This window comes from Bos mutus, chromosome 15 (genome assembly GCF_027580195.1).
Source record: "Bos mutus isolate GX-2022 chromosome 15, NWIPB_WYAK_1.1, whole genome shotgun sequence".
Taxonomy (NCBI): Eukaryota; Metazoa; Chordata; class Mammalia; order Artiodactyla; family Bovidae; genus Bos; species Bos mutus.
This window is the reverse complement of record NC_091631.1, coordinates 29,787,449-29,806,093: the sequence shown is the minus strand read 5'-3', so window position 1 is coordinate 29,806,093 and position 18,645 is coordinate 29,787,449. Positions and strand designations below refer to the sequence as shown.

The window sequence follows — 18,645 nt, the reverse complement described above, 5'->3', positions numbered from 1 at the left end:
GGGCAACTTATTCTGCCACTGGGCATATCTGACTGTTAGAAAGTATTTCCCAGTAGCAAGCTCAAATCTGCCTTCTTCCTACCTTCTGCTTTTAGTTCTAGCTCTGCCTCTTAAGGTTGCAGGGCACAAAACTGTGCTATCCCTTTTCCATCTGTCAATGCCCATCGTAAGTTTTACCTCTTTGTATTACCTGCCCTAATAACTTATCCCACAGCGACCCGTGTGCCCTTTGGTTTCCTTATGTGTAGACCACTACTTCTTGGCACTTATGCTTTAGAGTCTTAACTATCTTGGGCATTCTTTCAGCCTTTCTAATAAGAACGTGTTCTCACTGAGGGCTGCACACTCAGTCTTTTTTTTAAATGTCTACTTCCATATCCCTTTACTATGATGCATTGGATATGTAACTAAATACAAATGAGCAGGGGTCCTCCATGAACTGGTCTTAACCGTGATGACTTTCCTTACTTTGCACCACATTCTTACAAAAATCTTCTATCCTAATCAAATCCAACTGCCAACTATATCCTATATCTTTCTCCTTTGCAAATAACTTTTCTTTCCATCTCAACTTGTCCCTCTCTAGGTCACAGAATATTAGTGTATGGTACACGAACTTCTGAACACTACACATAATATGTGTATTTTTCTGTGGTAGAGAGGGTTTTATACTGTCATATAATCCTCAAAGGATTCCATGACTCCCCGAAAGATTAAAATGCTTTAACTTTTTTTTTTTGCCTTGTCTGCTTAATCAACTCTTGGCACTAAATTTACATGGATCAGTTTCTGTACTATTAATCTTTATTGTGGCCTAATTCTTTTGCTATTTAATATTTCATGATTGTAAACCCTTCATAGTGGGCTTAGTGTATTTTTGTTATGTGTACTACCCTGTATGAAACAGACATATAAAAATAATACTCTGGACACAGATGGTGAATCATCCTTCAAATCAGTCAGTGTATAGAGACTGGATTCTAAAGGTCCACATCGCGGCTGTGACACTGCTGGAGCTGGGCTAAACGCCACAACTAGCTCCCACCTCACCTCTGCTTTACGGATATTTTCTTTAGCTTCATCTATTTTCTGTTCCAACTCTGCTCGGTTTTGTTCTGATACTGAAACTCCATGGCATTCCAGATCATCTAGAACCTATTAAAGAAAATAGGAAAATGATAATTGTTTTCTATTTTTCTCTTATTAAATGACTAGAACGTCTAGATAATTTTAAAGACTTTAGTGACAAGTTTCCATGACTCCCTTTTTAACCTTTGTTTCCATTTATTTATTTTAAAAAATTTTTAAAAAGCTCTGAAGTAATTACAGACTTACAAGAAGTTGCAAAAGTAGGACAGAGAGTCTCTTCACCCAGATTCCCCAACAGTAAAAACCTGTCTAACTACTGTATAAGATAAAATCCAGGAAACTGACATTGGCACAATCTATAAATCTTATTTGAATTGCATTTTTTTTATATGCACACCTTTAACTTAAAAATGACATGAATATAAAGCACTGCTTCCAAACAACAACTAATACAAAATGGCAGAAAGTCTATTGTAGCTTCATACCCTACCAGGTGTTCCCTACTTCAAGATAACCACTGTCCCATCAATTTACTTGCATTTTATCAAACCGTTTATTACATATTTCCTATAAACTTTGCCCAGTTTTAAAAAATAATAAGATCTATCAAATGTGTCTAAGAAACCTTTGTGTGTTTGTACAAATAGACATCATCCTCTAATCCACTGATTCAATAATTCAACTGTATCATACTTCATTTGCTCTTACTTTACTGCCATTTGAGTTTTCAAATTTCTCAATATTATAAATATTACTGTACTAACTACCTGGGCTTCCCAGGTGGCTCAGTGGTAAGGAATCTGCCTATAACATAGGAGATGCAGGTTTAATCCCTGGGTCAGGAAGATTCCCTGGAGAAGGAAATGGCAACCTACTCCAGTATTCTTGCCTGAAAAATCTCATGAACAAAGGATACTGGCAGGCTACTGTGCACGAGGTCACGAAAGAGTCAGACAAGACTTTGCAACTAAACAAAAACAACAACAACCTAGTCAATGACTCTTTGAACACATGAGGATATTTATCTAAGGCAAAAACATAAAAGTAGAAATTGTACATTTTTATAGACATTGCCAAATTGCTCACAAGAGGCTGTACCTATTTTTCTAGTAGTGTGTAAGAGCACCTTTCTCCACATTTCACCAACACTGGATACCATCAATCTTTGAAATTTTAAAAAGATTATCTCATTGTTTCAATTTTTGTTTCTCTGTAATAGAGCATCATTTCATATCCTCTATTCATTTTTCTAATTTTTTAATTATTATTTAAATATATTTCCTTCTAGATATGAGTCCTTTTTCTGTTATTTATGTCATAAATATTTCCTCCCATTTTATTGCCTTTCTCTTAACTTTCAGAAAACCTGTTGTTTTACAGAAAGTTTTAGCTTTTATGTAGTCACATTCATCAATCATCTTACTGTATAGGTTCTGGGTTTTGTGTCTTACTTAAGAAACCATTTGTAATATGCCAAAAATATTCTTATTCTTTTTTTTTTTAGTTTTCAGTAGTCTTGTGTCTAGCACTCAGGTCTTTAATTCTTTTGAAATTTACCTTGCATACGGCAGAAGGGAGAAATCTAACTTTATATATTTTTCCAAATACACAAATAATTGCTATAATGCCATTTCCTGAGTAAATCCTTTACTCAAAGATTTGAAATGCCATTAACAAGTTTTTATTATGAAATATTTAAATACACTCAATAGACTAGTGTATTTTAAATACACTAAAATACAAAAATAGACTAGTATGATGAATTATTAAATATTAATCTCCAAGATTCAACAGTTAATGAAACTTCTCCACATTTGTTTTACCCATTCTTTATTTTTCTGTGCTAATGAAAAGCATTTTAAAGCAAATTCTAGACATCTTGTCATTTCATTCCTACATGCTTTAGTAAAAGTCTCTAAAAACTTAAAAAAAATACAACCATAATACTATTATCAGACTTCACAATAATCCCTTGGTCACCTTAATATACTGTTCATCATTAAAATTCCCTGCTTGTCGAAAAACGACTTTTTATAGTGTTTTTTCGAATCAATATCTAAAGGTCCATACATACACAGATCATTTTCTTTGATACATTTGTTAACTTCTGTATGATACTACAGCTTTAAAACTACAAATATCTCATTATTATTATTACTGGCTATTGCTGTTTTGCTGTTTAGTCATTAAGTTGTGTCAGATTCTTTTGCGACCCCATGGCTATAGACCGCTAGGCTCCTCTGTCCATGGGATTTCCTAGGCAAGAATACTGGAGTGGGTTGCCATGCCCTCCTCCAGAGGATCGTCCCAAGTCAGGAATCGAATCTGTTTCTCCTGCTAGGTAGGCAGATATCAGACATGTTTTAGGATCAGATGAAGTTCCTTTGAAAATATTTTTAAAGTTTCACTGAGATTTCACTGAAATTACAAATAAATCTAATTACAAATTTTTTTTTTTAAGTCAGAGAAAGACAAATACTATATGTTAGCACTTATATGTGGAATCTAAAATATAAAACAAACTAGTGAAAATAACAAAAAAGAAACAGATTCACAGATATAGAGAACAAACTAGTGGTTACCAGTGGAAAGAGAGAATGAGGTAGGGGCAAAATAGGGGCAGGGGATTAAGAGGTATAAACATGCATAAAGTTAAGAAGCTATAGGAATATATTGTACAGGTATTTAGTAGATAGTGGAAAACATTGCTGAGTGTTCAATTATAGGAAAAATATATATCAGATATTTTTCACACAATAAAATTCAACTCCTTAAACTGGTTTGATGTTTGACTTAAGTTAGATATAACCTCGGAGAAGGCAATGGCACCCCACTTCAGTACTCTTGCCTGGAAAATCCCATGGATGGAGGAGTCTGGTAGGCTGTAGTCCATGGGGTAGCTAAGAGTCAGACACTACTGAGCAACTTCCCTTTCACTTTTCACTTTCATGCATTGGAGAAGGAAATGGCAACCCACTTCAGTGTTCTTGCCTGGAGAATCCCAGGGACGGGCAAGCCTGGTGGGCTTCCGTCTATGGGGTTGCACAGAGTCGGACACAACTGAAGCAGCTTAACAGCAGCAGCAGATATAACCTACTTAAAGTTAGATGTAACCTACTATTGCACTTACCCGTTGTTGGTGAACAATAGTTTTGTGCTCCCGTGCCACACGTGTGGCCCATTTCCGAGCCTCTTTGTTTAAACTGTGCTCTTCTGTGGTCCCTGTTTCTGATTCTAGCTGTCGGCTCTACAACACAAGAGAGAACAGAGGGAAAAGTACTGTTATCCTTGTTGAAATCACTACCATTTTGTAGGTAGACCAGAGGGCCTTCATTTAATCAGCACTCAAAACAGGAGGCATGCTCCACTACTGTGGAAAGCAATGTCTCATGTCATAGGAGATTAGCAGAAGACAAAGAGGATGGTATAAAAATCATAAATGACCACAGATTTTTGTCTTCCACTGCTGAACATTAAAGCTTCATCTCTAATACTGTAGCTTGACCCATTTTGGGTGTGAAGAAAACTAAGCTAAGCAAAAAAGTATTCATGCCAACTTACTATGACACTAAAATAGCTGCATAGACAAAACAGAAACAATTTAATAATTTCAATGGGATTAAAGCAGGAATCATTGGATAGAAGTGAAAAGAAAAAAAATAAAACAATACAATAATAGCAACACAACCTAACCATCCTCAAAAATACTGGGCTTTAGTTACAGGTCCATCACCAACTTACCACCAAACCTCAAGCTAGCTTTTGTCCTTCTTCTGGGCTTTACTTGTCATCTCAAAGATAGGGATGCTAGAGCAAATGATCACAAAGAACAAACTGCAAAATCTAACTAAACAACAGTTAATAGTTAACTCCTATTATGCAAGGTACTGTGGCAAGTGCTTCATGTAACTTTTATAATAATTTTATGAAATGGGTCACATGGTCATTTTATAGAAAAGGAAACTGAGGCTCAGAGATGTTAAATAAAATTTCCAGTGTCTACCAGATAGTAAATGTTACAACTTCTGATTCCAGAACTAGAGCTCTTAATCATTAAACTGTTTTAACTTCTTCTAAAGAATGAAGAATTCATAAAAAAACAATCTTTATTAAAATTGGATTAAAAATTTAATATTTTGGGGGGGGACTGTAGGCAAGGTTGAAAAACTTTTTCTCTATGCAGACATTTCAGCTAAAGCTAGATTATATAATGATAAAAGAATTGAAACATATCTAAATCTAACCAACTTTACATTTACATTTTATACTGATTCATTCTTTGGGCTATTAGGGAATTATATTTGGTTTGCAAAAGGATCTAGGCATTTAAATTCATCTCTGTACTCAGAAGCCAAGGTTTAAAATGTTAAACCCTGAATGCAGAATGGAAATGTAATCTATAGGATGTATGGTAGAAAGGTATACTCTGAAAAGCTCAGGTACAGATTTTTGAGCCAGAAAGATCCAGTTTTAATCTTCTCTATGCCATTTACTAGCTTTATGATCTTTTGGGTTGTTAGTTAATCTGCGTTTTAGTTACAGTTGAAATTGGTGAAAATGCCATCTATCTCAAAGGGGTTATTTAGGACAAAATGAGGTCATATTTTAAACATTTTCTTATAGCATATGTGTAAGTATCCAATAGATGGTAATTGCTAAAGACCCAAAAGAAAATTACTTGAAACAAAAAAATTAGCATTATTGCTAATAAAAAACCCCAAATAATTCCCAGGTTCCTGATAGCCCAAATAATGAGTCAAAAACAAGGTGATATAATGAAAGATTGAGATCCAAAAAGAATAAAACTGTAGAGCACAGAGTAGATGAGAAAGGAGGCAGCTAACACAGAACTTTAATTTTTATTACTGAGGCACATTGTAGGAACTGGTAAACTGGTCTAAAATGTGTCTTGGCTGCATGGCCAACTTGCCTACACAGAATCTGTACCTTTTTACTGAGTATTATCTGTGCTTGAAAGCTGTGCTTTTTTTTCCTCATTCCCTATGGGTTTACTATTACTCAGAATGGAGTGCCGATGATCAGGACAGATCACAAATACCACTGACTGGGAGATGTGATTTTGGGAACTTCTGGGCAAGGAATGACATGTAACAAAAATTCAAGTAGATTGATTGCTTTCATGAATTCTGACATCAAGCCATGGAAAAACATGGCTAACTATAATACAGTTCTAGACAAATGAGAATTCCTTATAAGGAAAACACAGGCCAGGGTACTAAACAATACATAAAGAAATGTTCTAATGCCACTCCCACAAATAAAGGTCAACATAAATGAGAATCTAGTAAAGATCACTACCTTTTTAAGATGGTAGTATCAGTAGTGGTTGATTCCAGGAAAGGATCTGTTAGTGACTGCTTCTTTTTAAAATGGTGGCTAATTTAATCTTTAGTTCATACTTTTAATACTTTTCCTCTATTTCTTAAAAATATGTTAAAATATATAAAAGAACAGTAACATACATAGGCTATTCAGAAATAATTTAAAAAACACTGTTATTTTCCTAAAGCAGAATATGAGACTAAAAATTAAATACCACACAACACAGTAGATTAGCTCTGGAAAAGTTCACTTATTTAACTTGATTATTTTATAACAATTCTCTGCATAATAGACAAAAATAGTTCAAATTACAAACTGAAGAGAAATGCTATAAAAGGAATTTCCTATCAACTTTTAAATGTAGGTTAGGTAGTTTATTAGTCTGTCAGTTTGGATTATTTGATAACTCAGGTCAACTCACATGATTCTTGAAATTTTTGGAAACATCAGATTTCAGAAATCATACAAGCTTTAATAAAACATTCCAGAAGCAGACAGATCTTTTCCTGGAAAATAAATGTCAATCCAAACACAAGCCTATGCTTTTGAGTACTCTTCTTTCTGGTTGGAATAACTACCCTATCTTTTTTGGTCCACAGACAAATTCCCAGTTATTTTTCAAATCTCAGTTCAAGTCCACGTTCTCTGCAAAATCTTCCCTGATATTCCCAGACAGACTCAGGGATTCCTTCAGTTTAGACATATCTCCATTATATTAATTTATTCATTTGTAAGACATCTACTATGTGGCTGCTGTCAGGCTAACATAACGTTATACTGTGACTACTGTACATAAGTTTCTTCCTGTTTGTCTTCAGGCAATATGAGGCCCTAAAGGATTCATTCCTGGCATGTAGCACCATGCCTAACAGTACACAGAATGCCCTCAGTAAAGGCTGGTTAACAAATACAACCTAAAGTGAGGGCCAGGCCACCAGGTTACTAGTATGGTGCCTTCAGAAGTGATGAGAATAACATACTGAATTGGAATCAGTTTCTAATGGATAAAGGAAAGTATTTTGTGTGGAGAAGAACAGGATGAACAGAGGAGAAAGAGGACTAATAGTAAATTAATGCCGTGCATTTTAATCCAGATTCTCAAAGCTCATTTTAGGACTGAGATCCCTCTGCTCTTGTAAAATAAAAGATCTCTTTTTTCATGTTTAAATTCTCACTACAAAATCCATTCAAAATGGATGGCTAAGGAAGGAATTTTTTTTTTTTGATTCCCCAACTTAAGGAATCTTTATACATTTTATTTTATGAAATTTATTTGTTCTTTAAAAAGTAGCCATTGAATATGAAGTGCATTCACTCCTCAAAGAGGCCTGGGTATGTCACTCTGGCTCATATACTTAACTTCCTCTCTGGGCCGCAGCTTTCTCAACTGAAAATCTAGACATCTCTAGATGAGATGAAATCCCAGATCCTTACCAGTGCTGCAATTAAGAGAACAGGCTCACGCATTGGCTGTAATCAGAGGGAACAGTGTGTTTCTCTGTGTAAGAGACCCAGAAATTATGCTATTCTATTGCTACTGTTCTCTGCTCCAAATTTCTTCTTAGCATTATCTGAGATGATAGTCTCAAGAGCAGAAGGGCCTTTGTAAAGATTATTAAAATATTCTAAAAACCTATAAATTTACTTGGAATTTTTAATTCATGACATAATTTTAGGATGTATTGGAGATGAAAATCATAAAGACAAACCATGGAAGGTGCAGGATGTCAAATTTCTAAGATGGTTAGGGAGTACAGATAATGCAGATATTAAATATCCATGATGCACTATTGACTGAGAAAAAAATAGCTTAAATTCAAGTCTATTAATAATCTACTTATAAAAAAATCTACTTATAAAAAGTTGTGTGTCCATTATCTAGGTAAGTATATATCTGCAGAGAAATGTTCAGAAGGATATTGGCCAAAATGTTACCTGTGGTTACCTCTGAATAGTGAGGGTTTAGGTGAAAAATTTTTTAATGCTTTTTTATAATTAGAAAACTATACAGCTATTTTAATTTTTAAAAGGGTATCATTTATTGAATATTTAAGCTCTGTGCTTAAATGTGTGTTTTACATACATTTAGATCTCAAAACAATACTGATAGAGACTATTCTCAATTTATAGGTGTGGAAATCTAGGCTCAAAAAAGATATATGTCTCTCTAAAGCCTTTTAGCCAGTAAGAGCTAGATCCAGAGTTTGTGTTGAGACTTCTTGAGATTCCTGCTATCTTTTTATGACCATAGAGAGAGACAGAGAAAGTCACTCAGTCGTGTCAGATTCTTTGCGACCCCATGGACTATACAGTCCATGGAATTTTCCAGGTCAGAATAGTGGAGTGGGTAGTCTTTCCCTTTTCCAGAGGATATTCCCAACCCAGGAATCAAACCCAGGTCTCCCTCATTGCAGGCAGATTCTTTGCCAGCTGAGCCACAAGGGAAGCCCATACTTATATGACCATACTGTCTATTAATTGTTCTATTTATCTAACACTGCTAACATAGAGAGAGTAATACTGAAAAAGACATTGCTAAAATACAAATTTCTTTTCAATGAAATTTTGGCTAAGCTTTTACTGAATGCTAAGACATCTTTAGGCTTAAACTAATATGTCAAGGATATTGGAAAGTGTGGGACTTCCCTGGTGGTCCAGTGGCTAGGACTTCACACTTACACTGCAGGAACACAAGTTCCATCTCTGGATGGAAACTAAGATCCTGTAAGCTGCACAGTGTAGCCAAAAAAAAAAAAAAAAAAAAAGAAGAAGAAGATATTTTTTGATGTAATGTTGTTTTTAAAAAAACAAAAGTCAAACCATTTCAAGAGTTTAGGAAGGCTTTCAGAGCCTAGCAATGTTACTTTCAAAAATCACCAATCCAAAAAAAAAAAAAAAAATCACCCATCTTTTTAGAAAGTAATATTAAAATAAAGTCTTTTCAAAATTTATAGTTATTAAATAACTTTAAAGAACTACACTACAAAAAAAAATTTTTGGGGGGGGGGGTGGCTGCTCCTGTGGCTTGCGGGATCTTAATTCCCTGACCAGGGATTGAATGTAGGCCCTCAGCAGTAAAAGCAGGAGTCCTAACCAGTGGTCTGCCAGGGAATTCCCTTTCTGAATTTCCTTTCTGTCCTAAGGCTGAAGAACTTAAGACAGTCCTCTCTGAACACCTGACAGTAGACACTGCTGATTCTAGAAAGGGACACTCATGTCTATAATCAGAATCTTTCCATTTGGATATTATTGCCAGTATATGTACAGGAGGATGGTATCTATCTATTCATCAGGAGTATTTTCCATAAATTCTCTACCACAATGTGTTCATGTTGATGCTGCTGCTGCTGCTAAGTCACTTCAGTCGTGTCCAACTCTGTGCAACCCCAGAGACGGCAGCCCACCAGGCTCCCCCATCCCTGGGATTCTCCAGGCAAGAACACTGGAGTGGGTTGCCATTTCCTTCTCCAATGCATGAAAGTGAAAAGTGAAAGGGAAGTCGCTCAGTCGTGTCCGACTCTTAGCGACCCCATGGACTGCAGCCTACCAGGCTCCTCCAGCCATGAGATTTTCCAGGCAAGAGTACTGGAGTGGGGTGCCATCGCCTTCTCTGATGAGTCAATGCTAAATGTAATGTAAGATTCCCATCAACAGCAAGAGCCACTTGTAACAGTGAGAATTTTCAGGTAAATGCTTTGCATGATATATTGATCACATATAGATGTTTTTATAGACAAGGGCATTTAAAATATATTTATTTATTTGGCTGTGTTGGGTCTTAGTTGAGGCACATGGGATCTTTTAGTTGCGGCATGGTAGATCTAGTTCTCTGACTAGGGATGGAACCCAGGTCCCTTGCAGTGGGAGCACTAAGTCTTAGCCAATAGACCACCAGGGAAGTCCAGACAAGGACATTTTTGCTAATACTTATTTTTAAATAGATGCAAAAATTGCCCCACTTAAGTGAAACTTTAATATGCAAAATTCTAATTACAGCAAGCGGTTGTCTTATTTAATATAACTGTTAACCTATAGAAGGTGGAATTAAATGTCAGAAGTAGCATTTTAAATAATAGGAAAAGATCATATATTGGAAATTAATTGTCAGCTCTTTTCTTTTTTTCATCGTTTCTGTGAAGATTTTATTATTTGTAGTTCAGAGAAGGTAAACAGGAAAGGGTCCTCTCATCCCCACCAGGAAGTTCGAGGGAAATGTTCCCTTAAGGTTTTCCTGCTTGTGTGTGTGCTGTGTGTGCAGCTGCTTCAGCCATGTCTGACTCTTTGTGACCCCATGAACTGTGGCCTGACACGCTCCTTTGTCCATGGGATTTATCAGGCAAGAATACTGGAGTGATTTGCCATTTCCTACTCCGGGGGCTCTTCCCTACCCAGGAATTGAATCCGTATCTCCTGCGTTGCAGGCGGATTTTTTACCACTGAACCACTGCCTGCTTGTATAGATCATACTTATCTAAGTTTTGTGGACATGCATGTTTCTTGTATTCTTTCCCAGGTTAATTTTGTCCTTTGTCACAAGATGTGAGGAAATGCTCCCTAAGTGTACACAACACTAGTTCTGATAATGGAAGGGAGACACACTGAGATGTATGTAGGGCAGAGAGGTGCTGAGCAGAGCAAGTCATGTACTTTTAAGAGGAATAAGAATGGACAGTAACTATTAGCTACTTTTTATTCCAGACATATTGCCTCTTAGCCTTAAAAACTGCTGAGAGGTTGGTGAGTTATCCTTTGTAGAATAAAACAGGAGAGAAAATCCCAAGGAACTTCCAGTGATCAACTCAGTAAGGGAGTTGAAAACTGGAGGCCATGACTACAAAGTGTTATTATATTTCATTATCTTGGTAATGTCTTCTATATTTTATATTTAAGTATTTCCCATAGTAATTTGTGGCACAACCTAAAAAAAAAAAAAAGAAAAGAAACATGCTTGTCTTGAGGATAGGAGAAAAAAGGCTGTTAACATTTATTTTCTATCTACTATGTGCCAGGCATTGAGTCAAATCTAATTTTCAAACTCAATAAAGTACAGTCATTTCATATAAGGAAGCTGAATCACAGAGGTTAAATATATATAAATATGTAAATAAATACAGCCAGCACATAGCATAGCTAGGATTTGACTCCAAAGCCCATGATTTCTCATTGTACAACACCTGCATGAATCTCTAACACAAAGTTATCACCCATGTGACAGCTGAATGACTTTAAACACAGAGATTCTGATAAATGTACTTGTAAAATCTCTCTCACAGAATTTACATTTATCCTTATTTTTTGGGGGGGGGAATTTTAGGGTACATTTCATATCCTTCTTAGAACAATCTTATACTAAAAACTTTCATTTAAGTGAAGAAAGATGAACTTTATTATTTCTAGAAAGATTTTTGCCTTTCAGGTCATCTGATACCAGGAGATACAAAGAAGGGATACCTTGGAAATCAGCAATTCTATATGGAAACAGAGACATATAAATCTTTCAGTATTAACCATGAGCCAGCTACTAAATTACTACATCAGATGGAACTTGCCACTGATCACTGTCACTTATCATCATCTTAAGGTTAAACTAAGATTCCTAATTTAATTCTATGGCTGTATAGTATAGATCATTGTGACTTTAGAAAATAATTTTGGCCAGTTCCCTTTGGTATATCACTCTAAAACATGACTTAAAATAATCATATATTAAAATAAAATGAAAAGGAATTTTGATGTACTAGCAGATAAAAAAAGATTAAGCCAAACAAAACAAAACAAAACAAAACACCAAAAAACAAAAAACAAGAAATGTAATACTTTCAACCCTTAACTAAATCCCAGTGGTTAATATTGTGACTGTTTTCAACTGTACATTTTTTGCTTTTGTAGGGAAAATATTGGAATCTGAAATAGTTTATATTAGAAACTTTTCAGAAGAAAATAAGTTACATTTAATCATGATGTTGACTTTAAAAGTCATATAGCTTTCCTAAATTTAACTTATCTAAATCAAATATTTATTGACTACTCTTCTCTATTTAAGGCAAGGGCATATACAAATTATATGCAATAAATATCTATTGGGTGAATAAAAATGAATGTGTTAAATCCATAAGGATTCAAAGTTCCTAACATAAATTACAAAATCCAAAGTAAAATAAAGGAACAATACTGTCCTGCAGAGGGAACTTGTTTGCAATTACCACATGGCTGTCATACGTGAAAAGATTCCATAGTTATCATATGTAAAACTCAAACACAAAATCTGGCTGCAACCTGCATTTACAGTGTTGTTCAACTCCTTCACCATACCAAACCTACTTGCTATTTCAAATACCGTAATGCATTTTCAAGCTTTTCTGGCTCTAATACTTATTAGCTGAGTGATCTTGAGCAAATTTCTTAAACACAGCTTCCTAAACTATGAAGATTAAAAAAAGCACCTAAAATATAGGATTGTTGAGAGGATTAAATGAGTTAATTCAAGGAATTCAATTAGAAAAATGTCTAACATGAAATAAACCTTCAGTGAATGTCACTTATTATTTTTATTATTTTCAATTATTATTTTCACTTCCCAGCATGTTTTTTTTCCCAATCCTGCAGAGTAAATTTCAATTCACCTTTAAGATCTAATCCATATTAAGAAGACACACAATCTGATAAAAAAAAAAAAAACTAAAGATCTGAACAGACATTTTATCAAAGTAAATATATGAATCACTAATAAGTCATAAGAAGATATTCAATATCATCAGTCATTAGGTTAATGCATATCAAAACTGCAATGAGATTCTATTTTATATCCTCTAGGATGACTATAAGCAAAGAGACAGATGATAACAAATGGCAGTGAAGATACAAAGAAACAAAACACACATACAATGGCAGGCAGAAACACAAAATGGTAGCCACTTTGGAAAAGTCTGGCAATTTCTTAAAAAGTTAAACATAAGTTACCATATGATTGATTCAGCAACTCAAGAGTAATGAAAACATATTCATACATTAACTTGTACACAAATGTTAATATTAGCATTACTGATGATAGCCAAAAGTGGGTAATAACCTAAATTTCTATCACTGATTAACAGATAAACAATATGTAGTGTGTGGAATACTATTCAGCAATAAAAAGGAACAAACTGTCGATACATTCTAAGACAAAGATGAACCTCAAAAACTTGCTAAGTGAAAGAAGCAAGACATAAGAGACCACGTATTGTATGGTTCAATTTATATGAAATGTCTAGAGAAGGTAAACCTATCAAGAAAGAAAATAGATTAGAGGTTGCCTGCACAGGGGGATGGGAATATGGATTAACAGTAAATGGACATGAGGGATCTTACTGGGGTCATGAAAATGTTCTAAAACTTATTTGTGATGCTGGTTGTACAATTTGGTATATTTACTAAAAACCAGTGAATAATACACTTGAAATGGGTGAATTATATGATATGTAAATGTCTCTATAAATTTGTAAAAAAAAAAATTATACCACATCAGGATGCATTAACTGTACTCATCAATGGACACCAAGAGCATTCTGTCAGGTACAGCACTTGCCTGATTATATTTTACTTATTTGTGTACATGTCAGTGAACTTCTTGAGTTTGGGCTCTTCACATGTAGAAGCTATCCTCAGCATCTGTCTGCATGATTGGCACTCAGATAGATACAGTAGGAACTCAATGTCTGTTGCACTGAAATGTGCTCCAGAAGAGGATAGGAACAATAGCAATTTCAGAAACACAACAGAAGATAGTGGCAATTAGTCCTTCCTACATGCCCTACATTTACCCAACAGGAGAAGTAAATTGATGGGGCAGTGACTGGTGCTGTCCACTCTGTGACAGGCTTAGTGCTACCAACTCCAAGAGGAAACCAGAAAAGCAACGGAAACAATGGTTCCGTTCTCATATAAAAGAACAGTACTAGTCTATGCTGGGTAAAAACAATTACTTGGGATTTTATTTTTTGGGGGCAATATGAATACTTAATCTAAAACAAAACAAAAAGTATATACAACAAATTTTACAGGTAAAAACATTTTCAAAATGATTATTCTAAAACTTTCAACAGTTGACAATCTGGGATGATTTTTATAAATGTGTGAGCATTTATCGTTTTCCATTATGAAAAGATTAATTGCTCCCCAAGTGCTGAACATTTCTTCCCTGAAAACACAGTAGCATTTAGAAAGAACATTAAACTGCAATTAGGATGTCAATGTGTCATTAATTCACTGTATGACTCTGGACAACTCTCTTTTCCTTTTAGGCTTCAGTTTCCTCTTTAATAAAGGCAAGATTAGTTCTAAGGTTCTTTCCAGCACTCCTATTGAGGAAAACTAAGATGCTTCAGACAAGATGACAAATGAGAAGCTCAATCTTTTTACTATAAATAAGAAAAGAAATCCCTAATTTATAAGGGAAAAGGAAAAGCCCCAGCTTATTCATTCAGTAGCCCCTTACACATATATTTATAACTTTCATCCCAGTACCAGGTCCCACCCTTCTTTTAACATGCAAACCCACATACCCCATCCCTCCCACCCCTGACCCATACCCCCAAATACCTCAGCTATGCTCATTCTCAGAGCACTGACAGGGGAGAACTCAATATCCACCAGCTGGGCAGCTTTTAAACTCTGCCCAGTACAGATTGCACAAGGACAGAAAACAGCATAGAGTTAGAATTGTAAGGCAAACAGGGACACAGAGCTAAGAACATTTAGCACAGCGTTTAGAAACAAAGAAGGATTCAGGGTTGTCATGGGACTTCAGATGAGTGAGATGAGTCCCTATCAGCCTCATTTTCCTGAGGAAACTGGGAAAAGGTAAAATAATCTCAAATGGGTCACAATTTTAAGTCAAGCTTGACAAACTTGTCCATACCCGGTATCCTCAGGACAATGTCTCTGAGTCGTTAAGCAAAAGCTGATAGATTAAAAAAGGCACTACTAAGGGCAAGGGTTAATAATCTAGCGGGAAATCCTGATTTCCTACATTCCTTTATATAGCCACTAACAGGGCTTTAAATTTAGTAGGAAAAGTAATGAAGACACCTCCAGCAAAGGTTTCTATTAAACTGATACCATTAAACTCTGGTATCATAAACTCCCCTGGTCTTGATTCTAAGTTTACCAGAGACTTTACCAACATAACTTAACTTCCCTCTTGGCTTACCTGCATTGAGAGAATGTGGTAGATATGTGCTTTCTTACCTTACAGAAGTAAAATACCTTTGAAAAAATGTTATTAAATTAGTATTCTGGTTCTTTTTTTTTTTAATTACAAAATGGCTATCATTTTTCATAGAGCAAACTCAAGGATAAAAGTATATGATTAATGTTTGCTTTTTATACATTGCCATTCGTGTTACATTGGCATTTGTGTTAATACTTCCATAGCCTAAGAAATCTGAAATCTGAAAGGGCCTATAATTTTTAAACAAACCCAGTAAAATATTTGTATACACATATTCATTATTCTATTTATTAATTCCATTCTAGTTAAAAACCATTGGTTTCTTCAGAAGAGTATACATGTGAAGAATTTCATAAATAGAAAGTATAAATTTACATCTGAATTGAAAAAAATTTATTGAATATTTTTCTCTTCTTCCCTCAGTTCAGTTTTCAGATTTCCAGTAACTTGTTCTATAATTTAACCCTACTAAGTAGAAAGTTGTTAGCATAAAGATGTTGGGTGTGTCAGTCATATTTTAGAAAGGAATGTCACAGTTTCTTGGCACCCTTACAGTTTTGTTATAAAATTGAGATATACTCAGTCTTTTTTGTCTGTCTATTCCAAAGAGAATAGTTATTGAAGCACAAACATAGCTTAAAAACAAATAAAATGAAAATCTGGAATTCCCTTACAGTATCACTGTCACAAGGCTGGAACTGGAAGGGCTGGGGTTTGTGAAACACAGCATTCTCTTGTAAAAACAGCTGAAGATTATAGTCTCGTACCACCTAAAGAGAAAATAAAATATCTTTAAGGTTAAAATGTTCAATAATTGCATTTTTTAAATTTAGGGTTTTTTCTGTAGTTTTCAAAAATGATAAATCATCCAGTACTACGTGGTCAAAAAGAAATGATAATTACAATTTTTTTCATTTCATTTATTTTTAAAATTTTTATTTATTTATTTGGCTGCATCAGGTCTTAGTTGAGCATGTGGGATCCATTTCCCTGACCAGGGATTGAAAACTGGGCCTCCTGCAATGGAAGTGTGGAGCCCCAGCCACCAGGGAAGCCCTTCATTTGGATAACAGTTGTTATCCTTGTGCCCCATTTTCTCAAGAATCTAAATATGGAAAGTACTAGGTTAGAAACTAGCCCAGATTTGGGGACTAGACAATATGTACTATTTTAAGACTGCAGAAAGATGGCTATTACACAAGATGTTATTCTTTTGAACGGGGATAGGTAGATGCAAACAGGGAAGCACATCAGTTTTTTCTAAACCAGTTCTAAAGTTTTAAAGGCCTCTTAAAGTTTGCTTTATGGAGACTGCCATCTACTAGGAAACTGCCAGATAACCTTGTACACAACACAAAACAGTATTTTTCTAGTACTTCTCGCCACATTTCTAAGGAAGTTATATCCAATTACCATCTTAAAGCATACCAAGAAGAACAGACTAGACAGTACTTTACAGAGAAGAGAAATTTTGATACACAGAAACTAGCAAAACAAATAGCACTGAAAGAGAGCCCTCTAAAAAAGAGTTCACTGCTATATTCCCTGGGAAAGAGTAGAAACCAACAACATTTGATTGTACAGAAATCCAGTTTCTTGTTTGCTACACTGCTTACCCTTGACTTGTCTTTCACCTGCTAAAGCTCATTAGACCTCTGCCAGAAGATGGGCAGAAGAAGGAAATAAAGTTTACAGCAGTCTTTGGCTATACTTTAGTAGACCTGGGAAAAGAATTCATTCAGGAGATGGAGAAAGTAGGAGGTATATTTTGTATTTTACTTACCAATACATCCCAATTCTCTATTGTTTCCCTCCCTTTCGTTCAACAACCATTTACTGAGAGAATTTACCAGGCCTAATATTAAACGCAGCAGAGAAGGGGTTATACACAGAGGAATAAATATGAATAAACAAAGTTAGTATCTTCAAGGAATTTATAATCTAGAAACTCGGACAATTAAACAGATTACACAATTAAAATACGCTAACAAAGTACATAGAAGGCACCAGGAGAGCGCAAGTGCTATTTAATTCAGACTCCGGGGTGGGGTGGAGGGAGGAGTGATTGGAAATACATGGTCAGGGAAGGCTGGCTGAATAAACATATTCTTAAAGGGAAATGTGTTTTTTCTTTTCCTGGATTCCAGCTTTAAGCTAGAATAACTGAGAAAGCTCCTGATACAGTCCTGAGACACAGCCTCACTAGTCACCATGCAGAAAAAGCTAAGAGGATCATCCTCTGGTTGCTAAACCAAAACCCTGAAGCACAACAAATACAACTTCCTTCCTTTCAAGAGGGAGGTATTAATCTTTTTAAAAATTTTAACTTTTTGGTATGGAATATTTTAAAAAGAAAACACTATAATGTGTCCCCACATACTATCAACCAACTTCCAAAACACACCAATTTTTGTTTCATCTAAAATCCACCTACCCCTTCCACCTTCTATTAAACTGAAGGAAGTCCTAGACATATTATGTTACCTATAAATATTTCAGTGTAACATCTAAAAGACAGACTTTAGAAAACGTATATTAAAATGTACAATGAACATTATAAAACAGTAACTTTAATTTTTTGTTCATATTTTTTAAAGTTTTTCACATTAGGATCACAATAAGGTTCCTACAGAGCATATGGATGATGTTGCTTAGGCTTCTTTCCATATATAGATTCTTGGGACTTCCTTGGAAATACAGTGGCTAAGAATCCATGCTACAGTGCAGAGGCTGCAGGTCTGATCCCTGATCAGGGAACTGAGATCCCACATGGCACATGGTGTGGCGCACCCTCCCCCCCCAAAAAAAATCACATATGTTTCTTCCTCCATCTCCCTCACCCACCTCACTTGCAATTTACCCGCTGAAGAAACTGAGTTTTTGTTCTGTAGTTTCCCATAGTCTGAATTTTGCTCACTCCATCCTTGTAGTGTTCTATTTCTTGTGTGTCCTGTAAGTTGATGTTTCACTGCATTCACATTTATTGTTTTATTTTTTGGCAA

The 18,645-nt window shown here is 35.2% G+C and overlaps 1 protein-coding gene across 1 annotated transcript in view; it reads right to left on the bottom strand.

The window, feature by feature from the left end:
- The window catches only part of FCHSD2 (FCH and double SH3 domains 2), a 244,638-nt gene that overhangs the window by 41,577 nt on the left and 184,416 nt on the right, over positions 1-18,645 (bottom strand). Inside the window, exons 10-12 of the mRNA XM_005893521.2 lie at positions 16,318-16,413; positions 4,220-4,336; positions 1,051-1,155 (exon numbers count right to left, since the gene is read on the bottom strand). Coding sequence (XP_005893583.2) covers positions 1,051-1,155; positions 4,220-4,336; positions 16,318-16,413 — 318 coding nt within the window. The remainder of the gene's footprint in view (positions 1-1,050; positions 1,156-4,219; positions 4,337-16,317; positions 16,414-18,645) is intronic.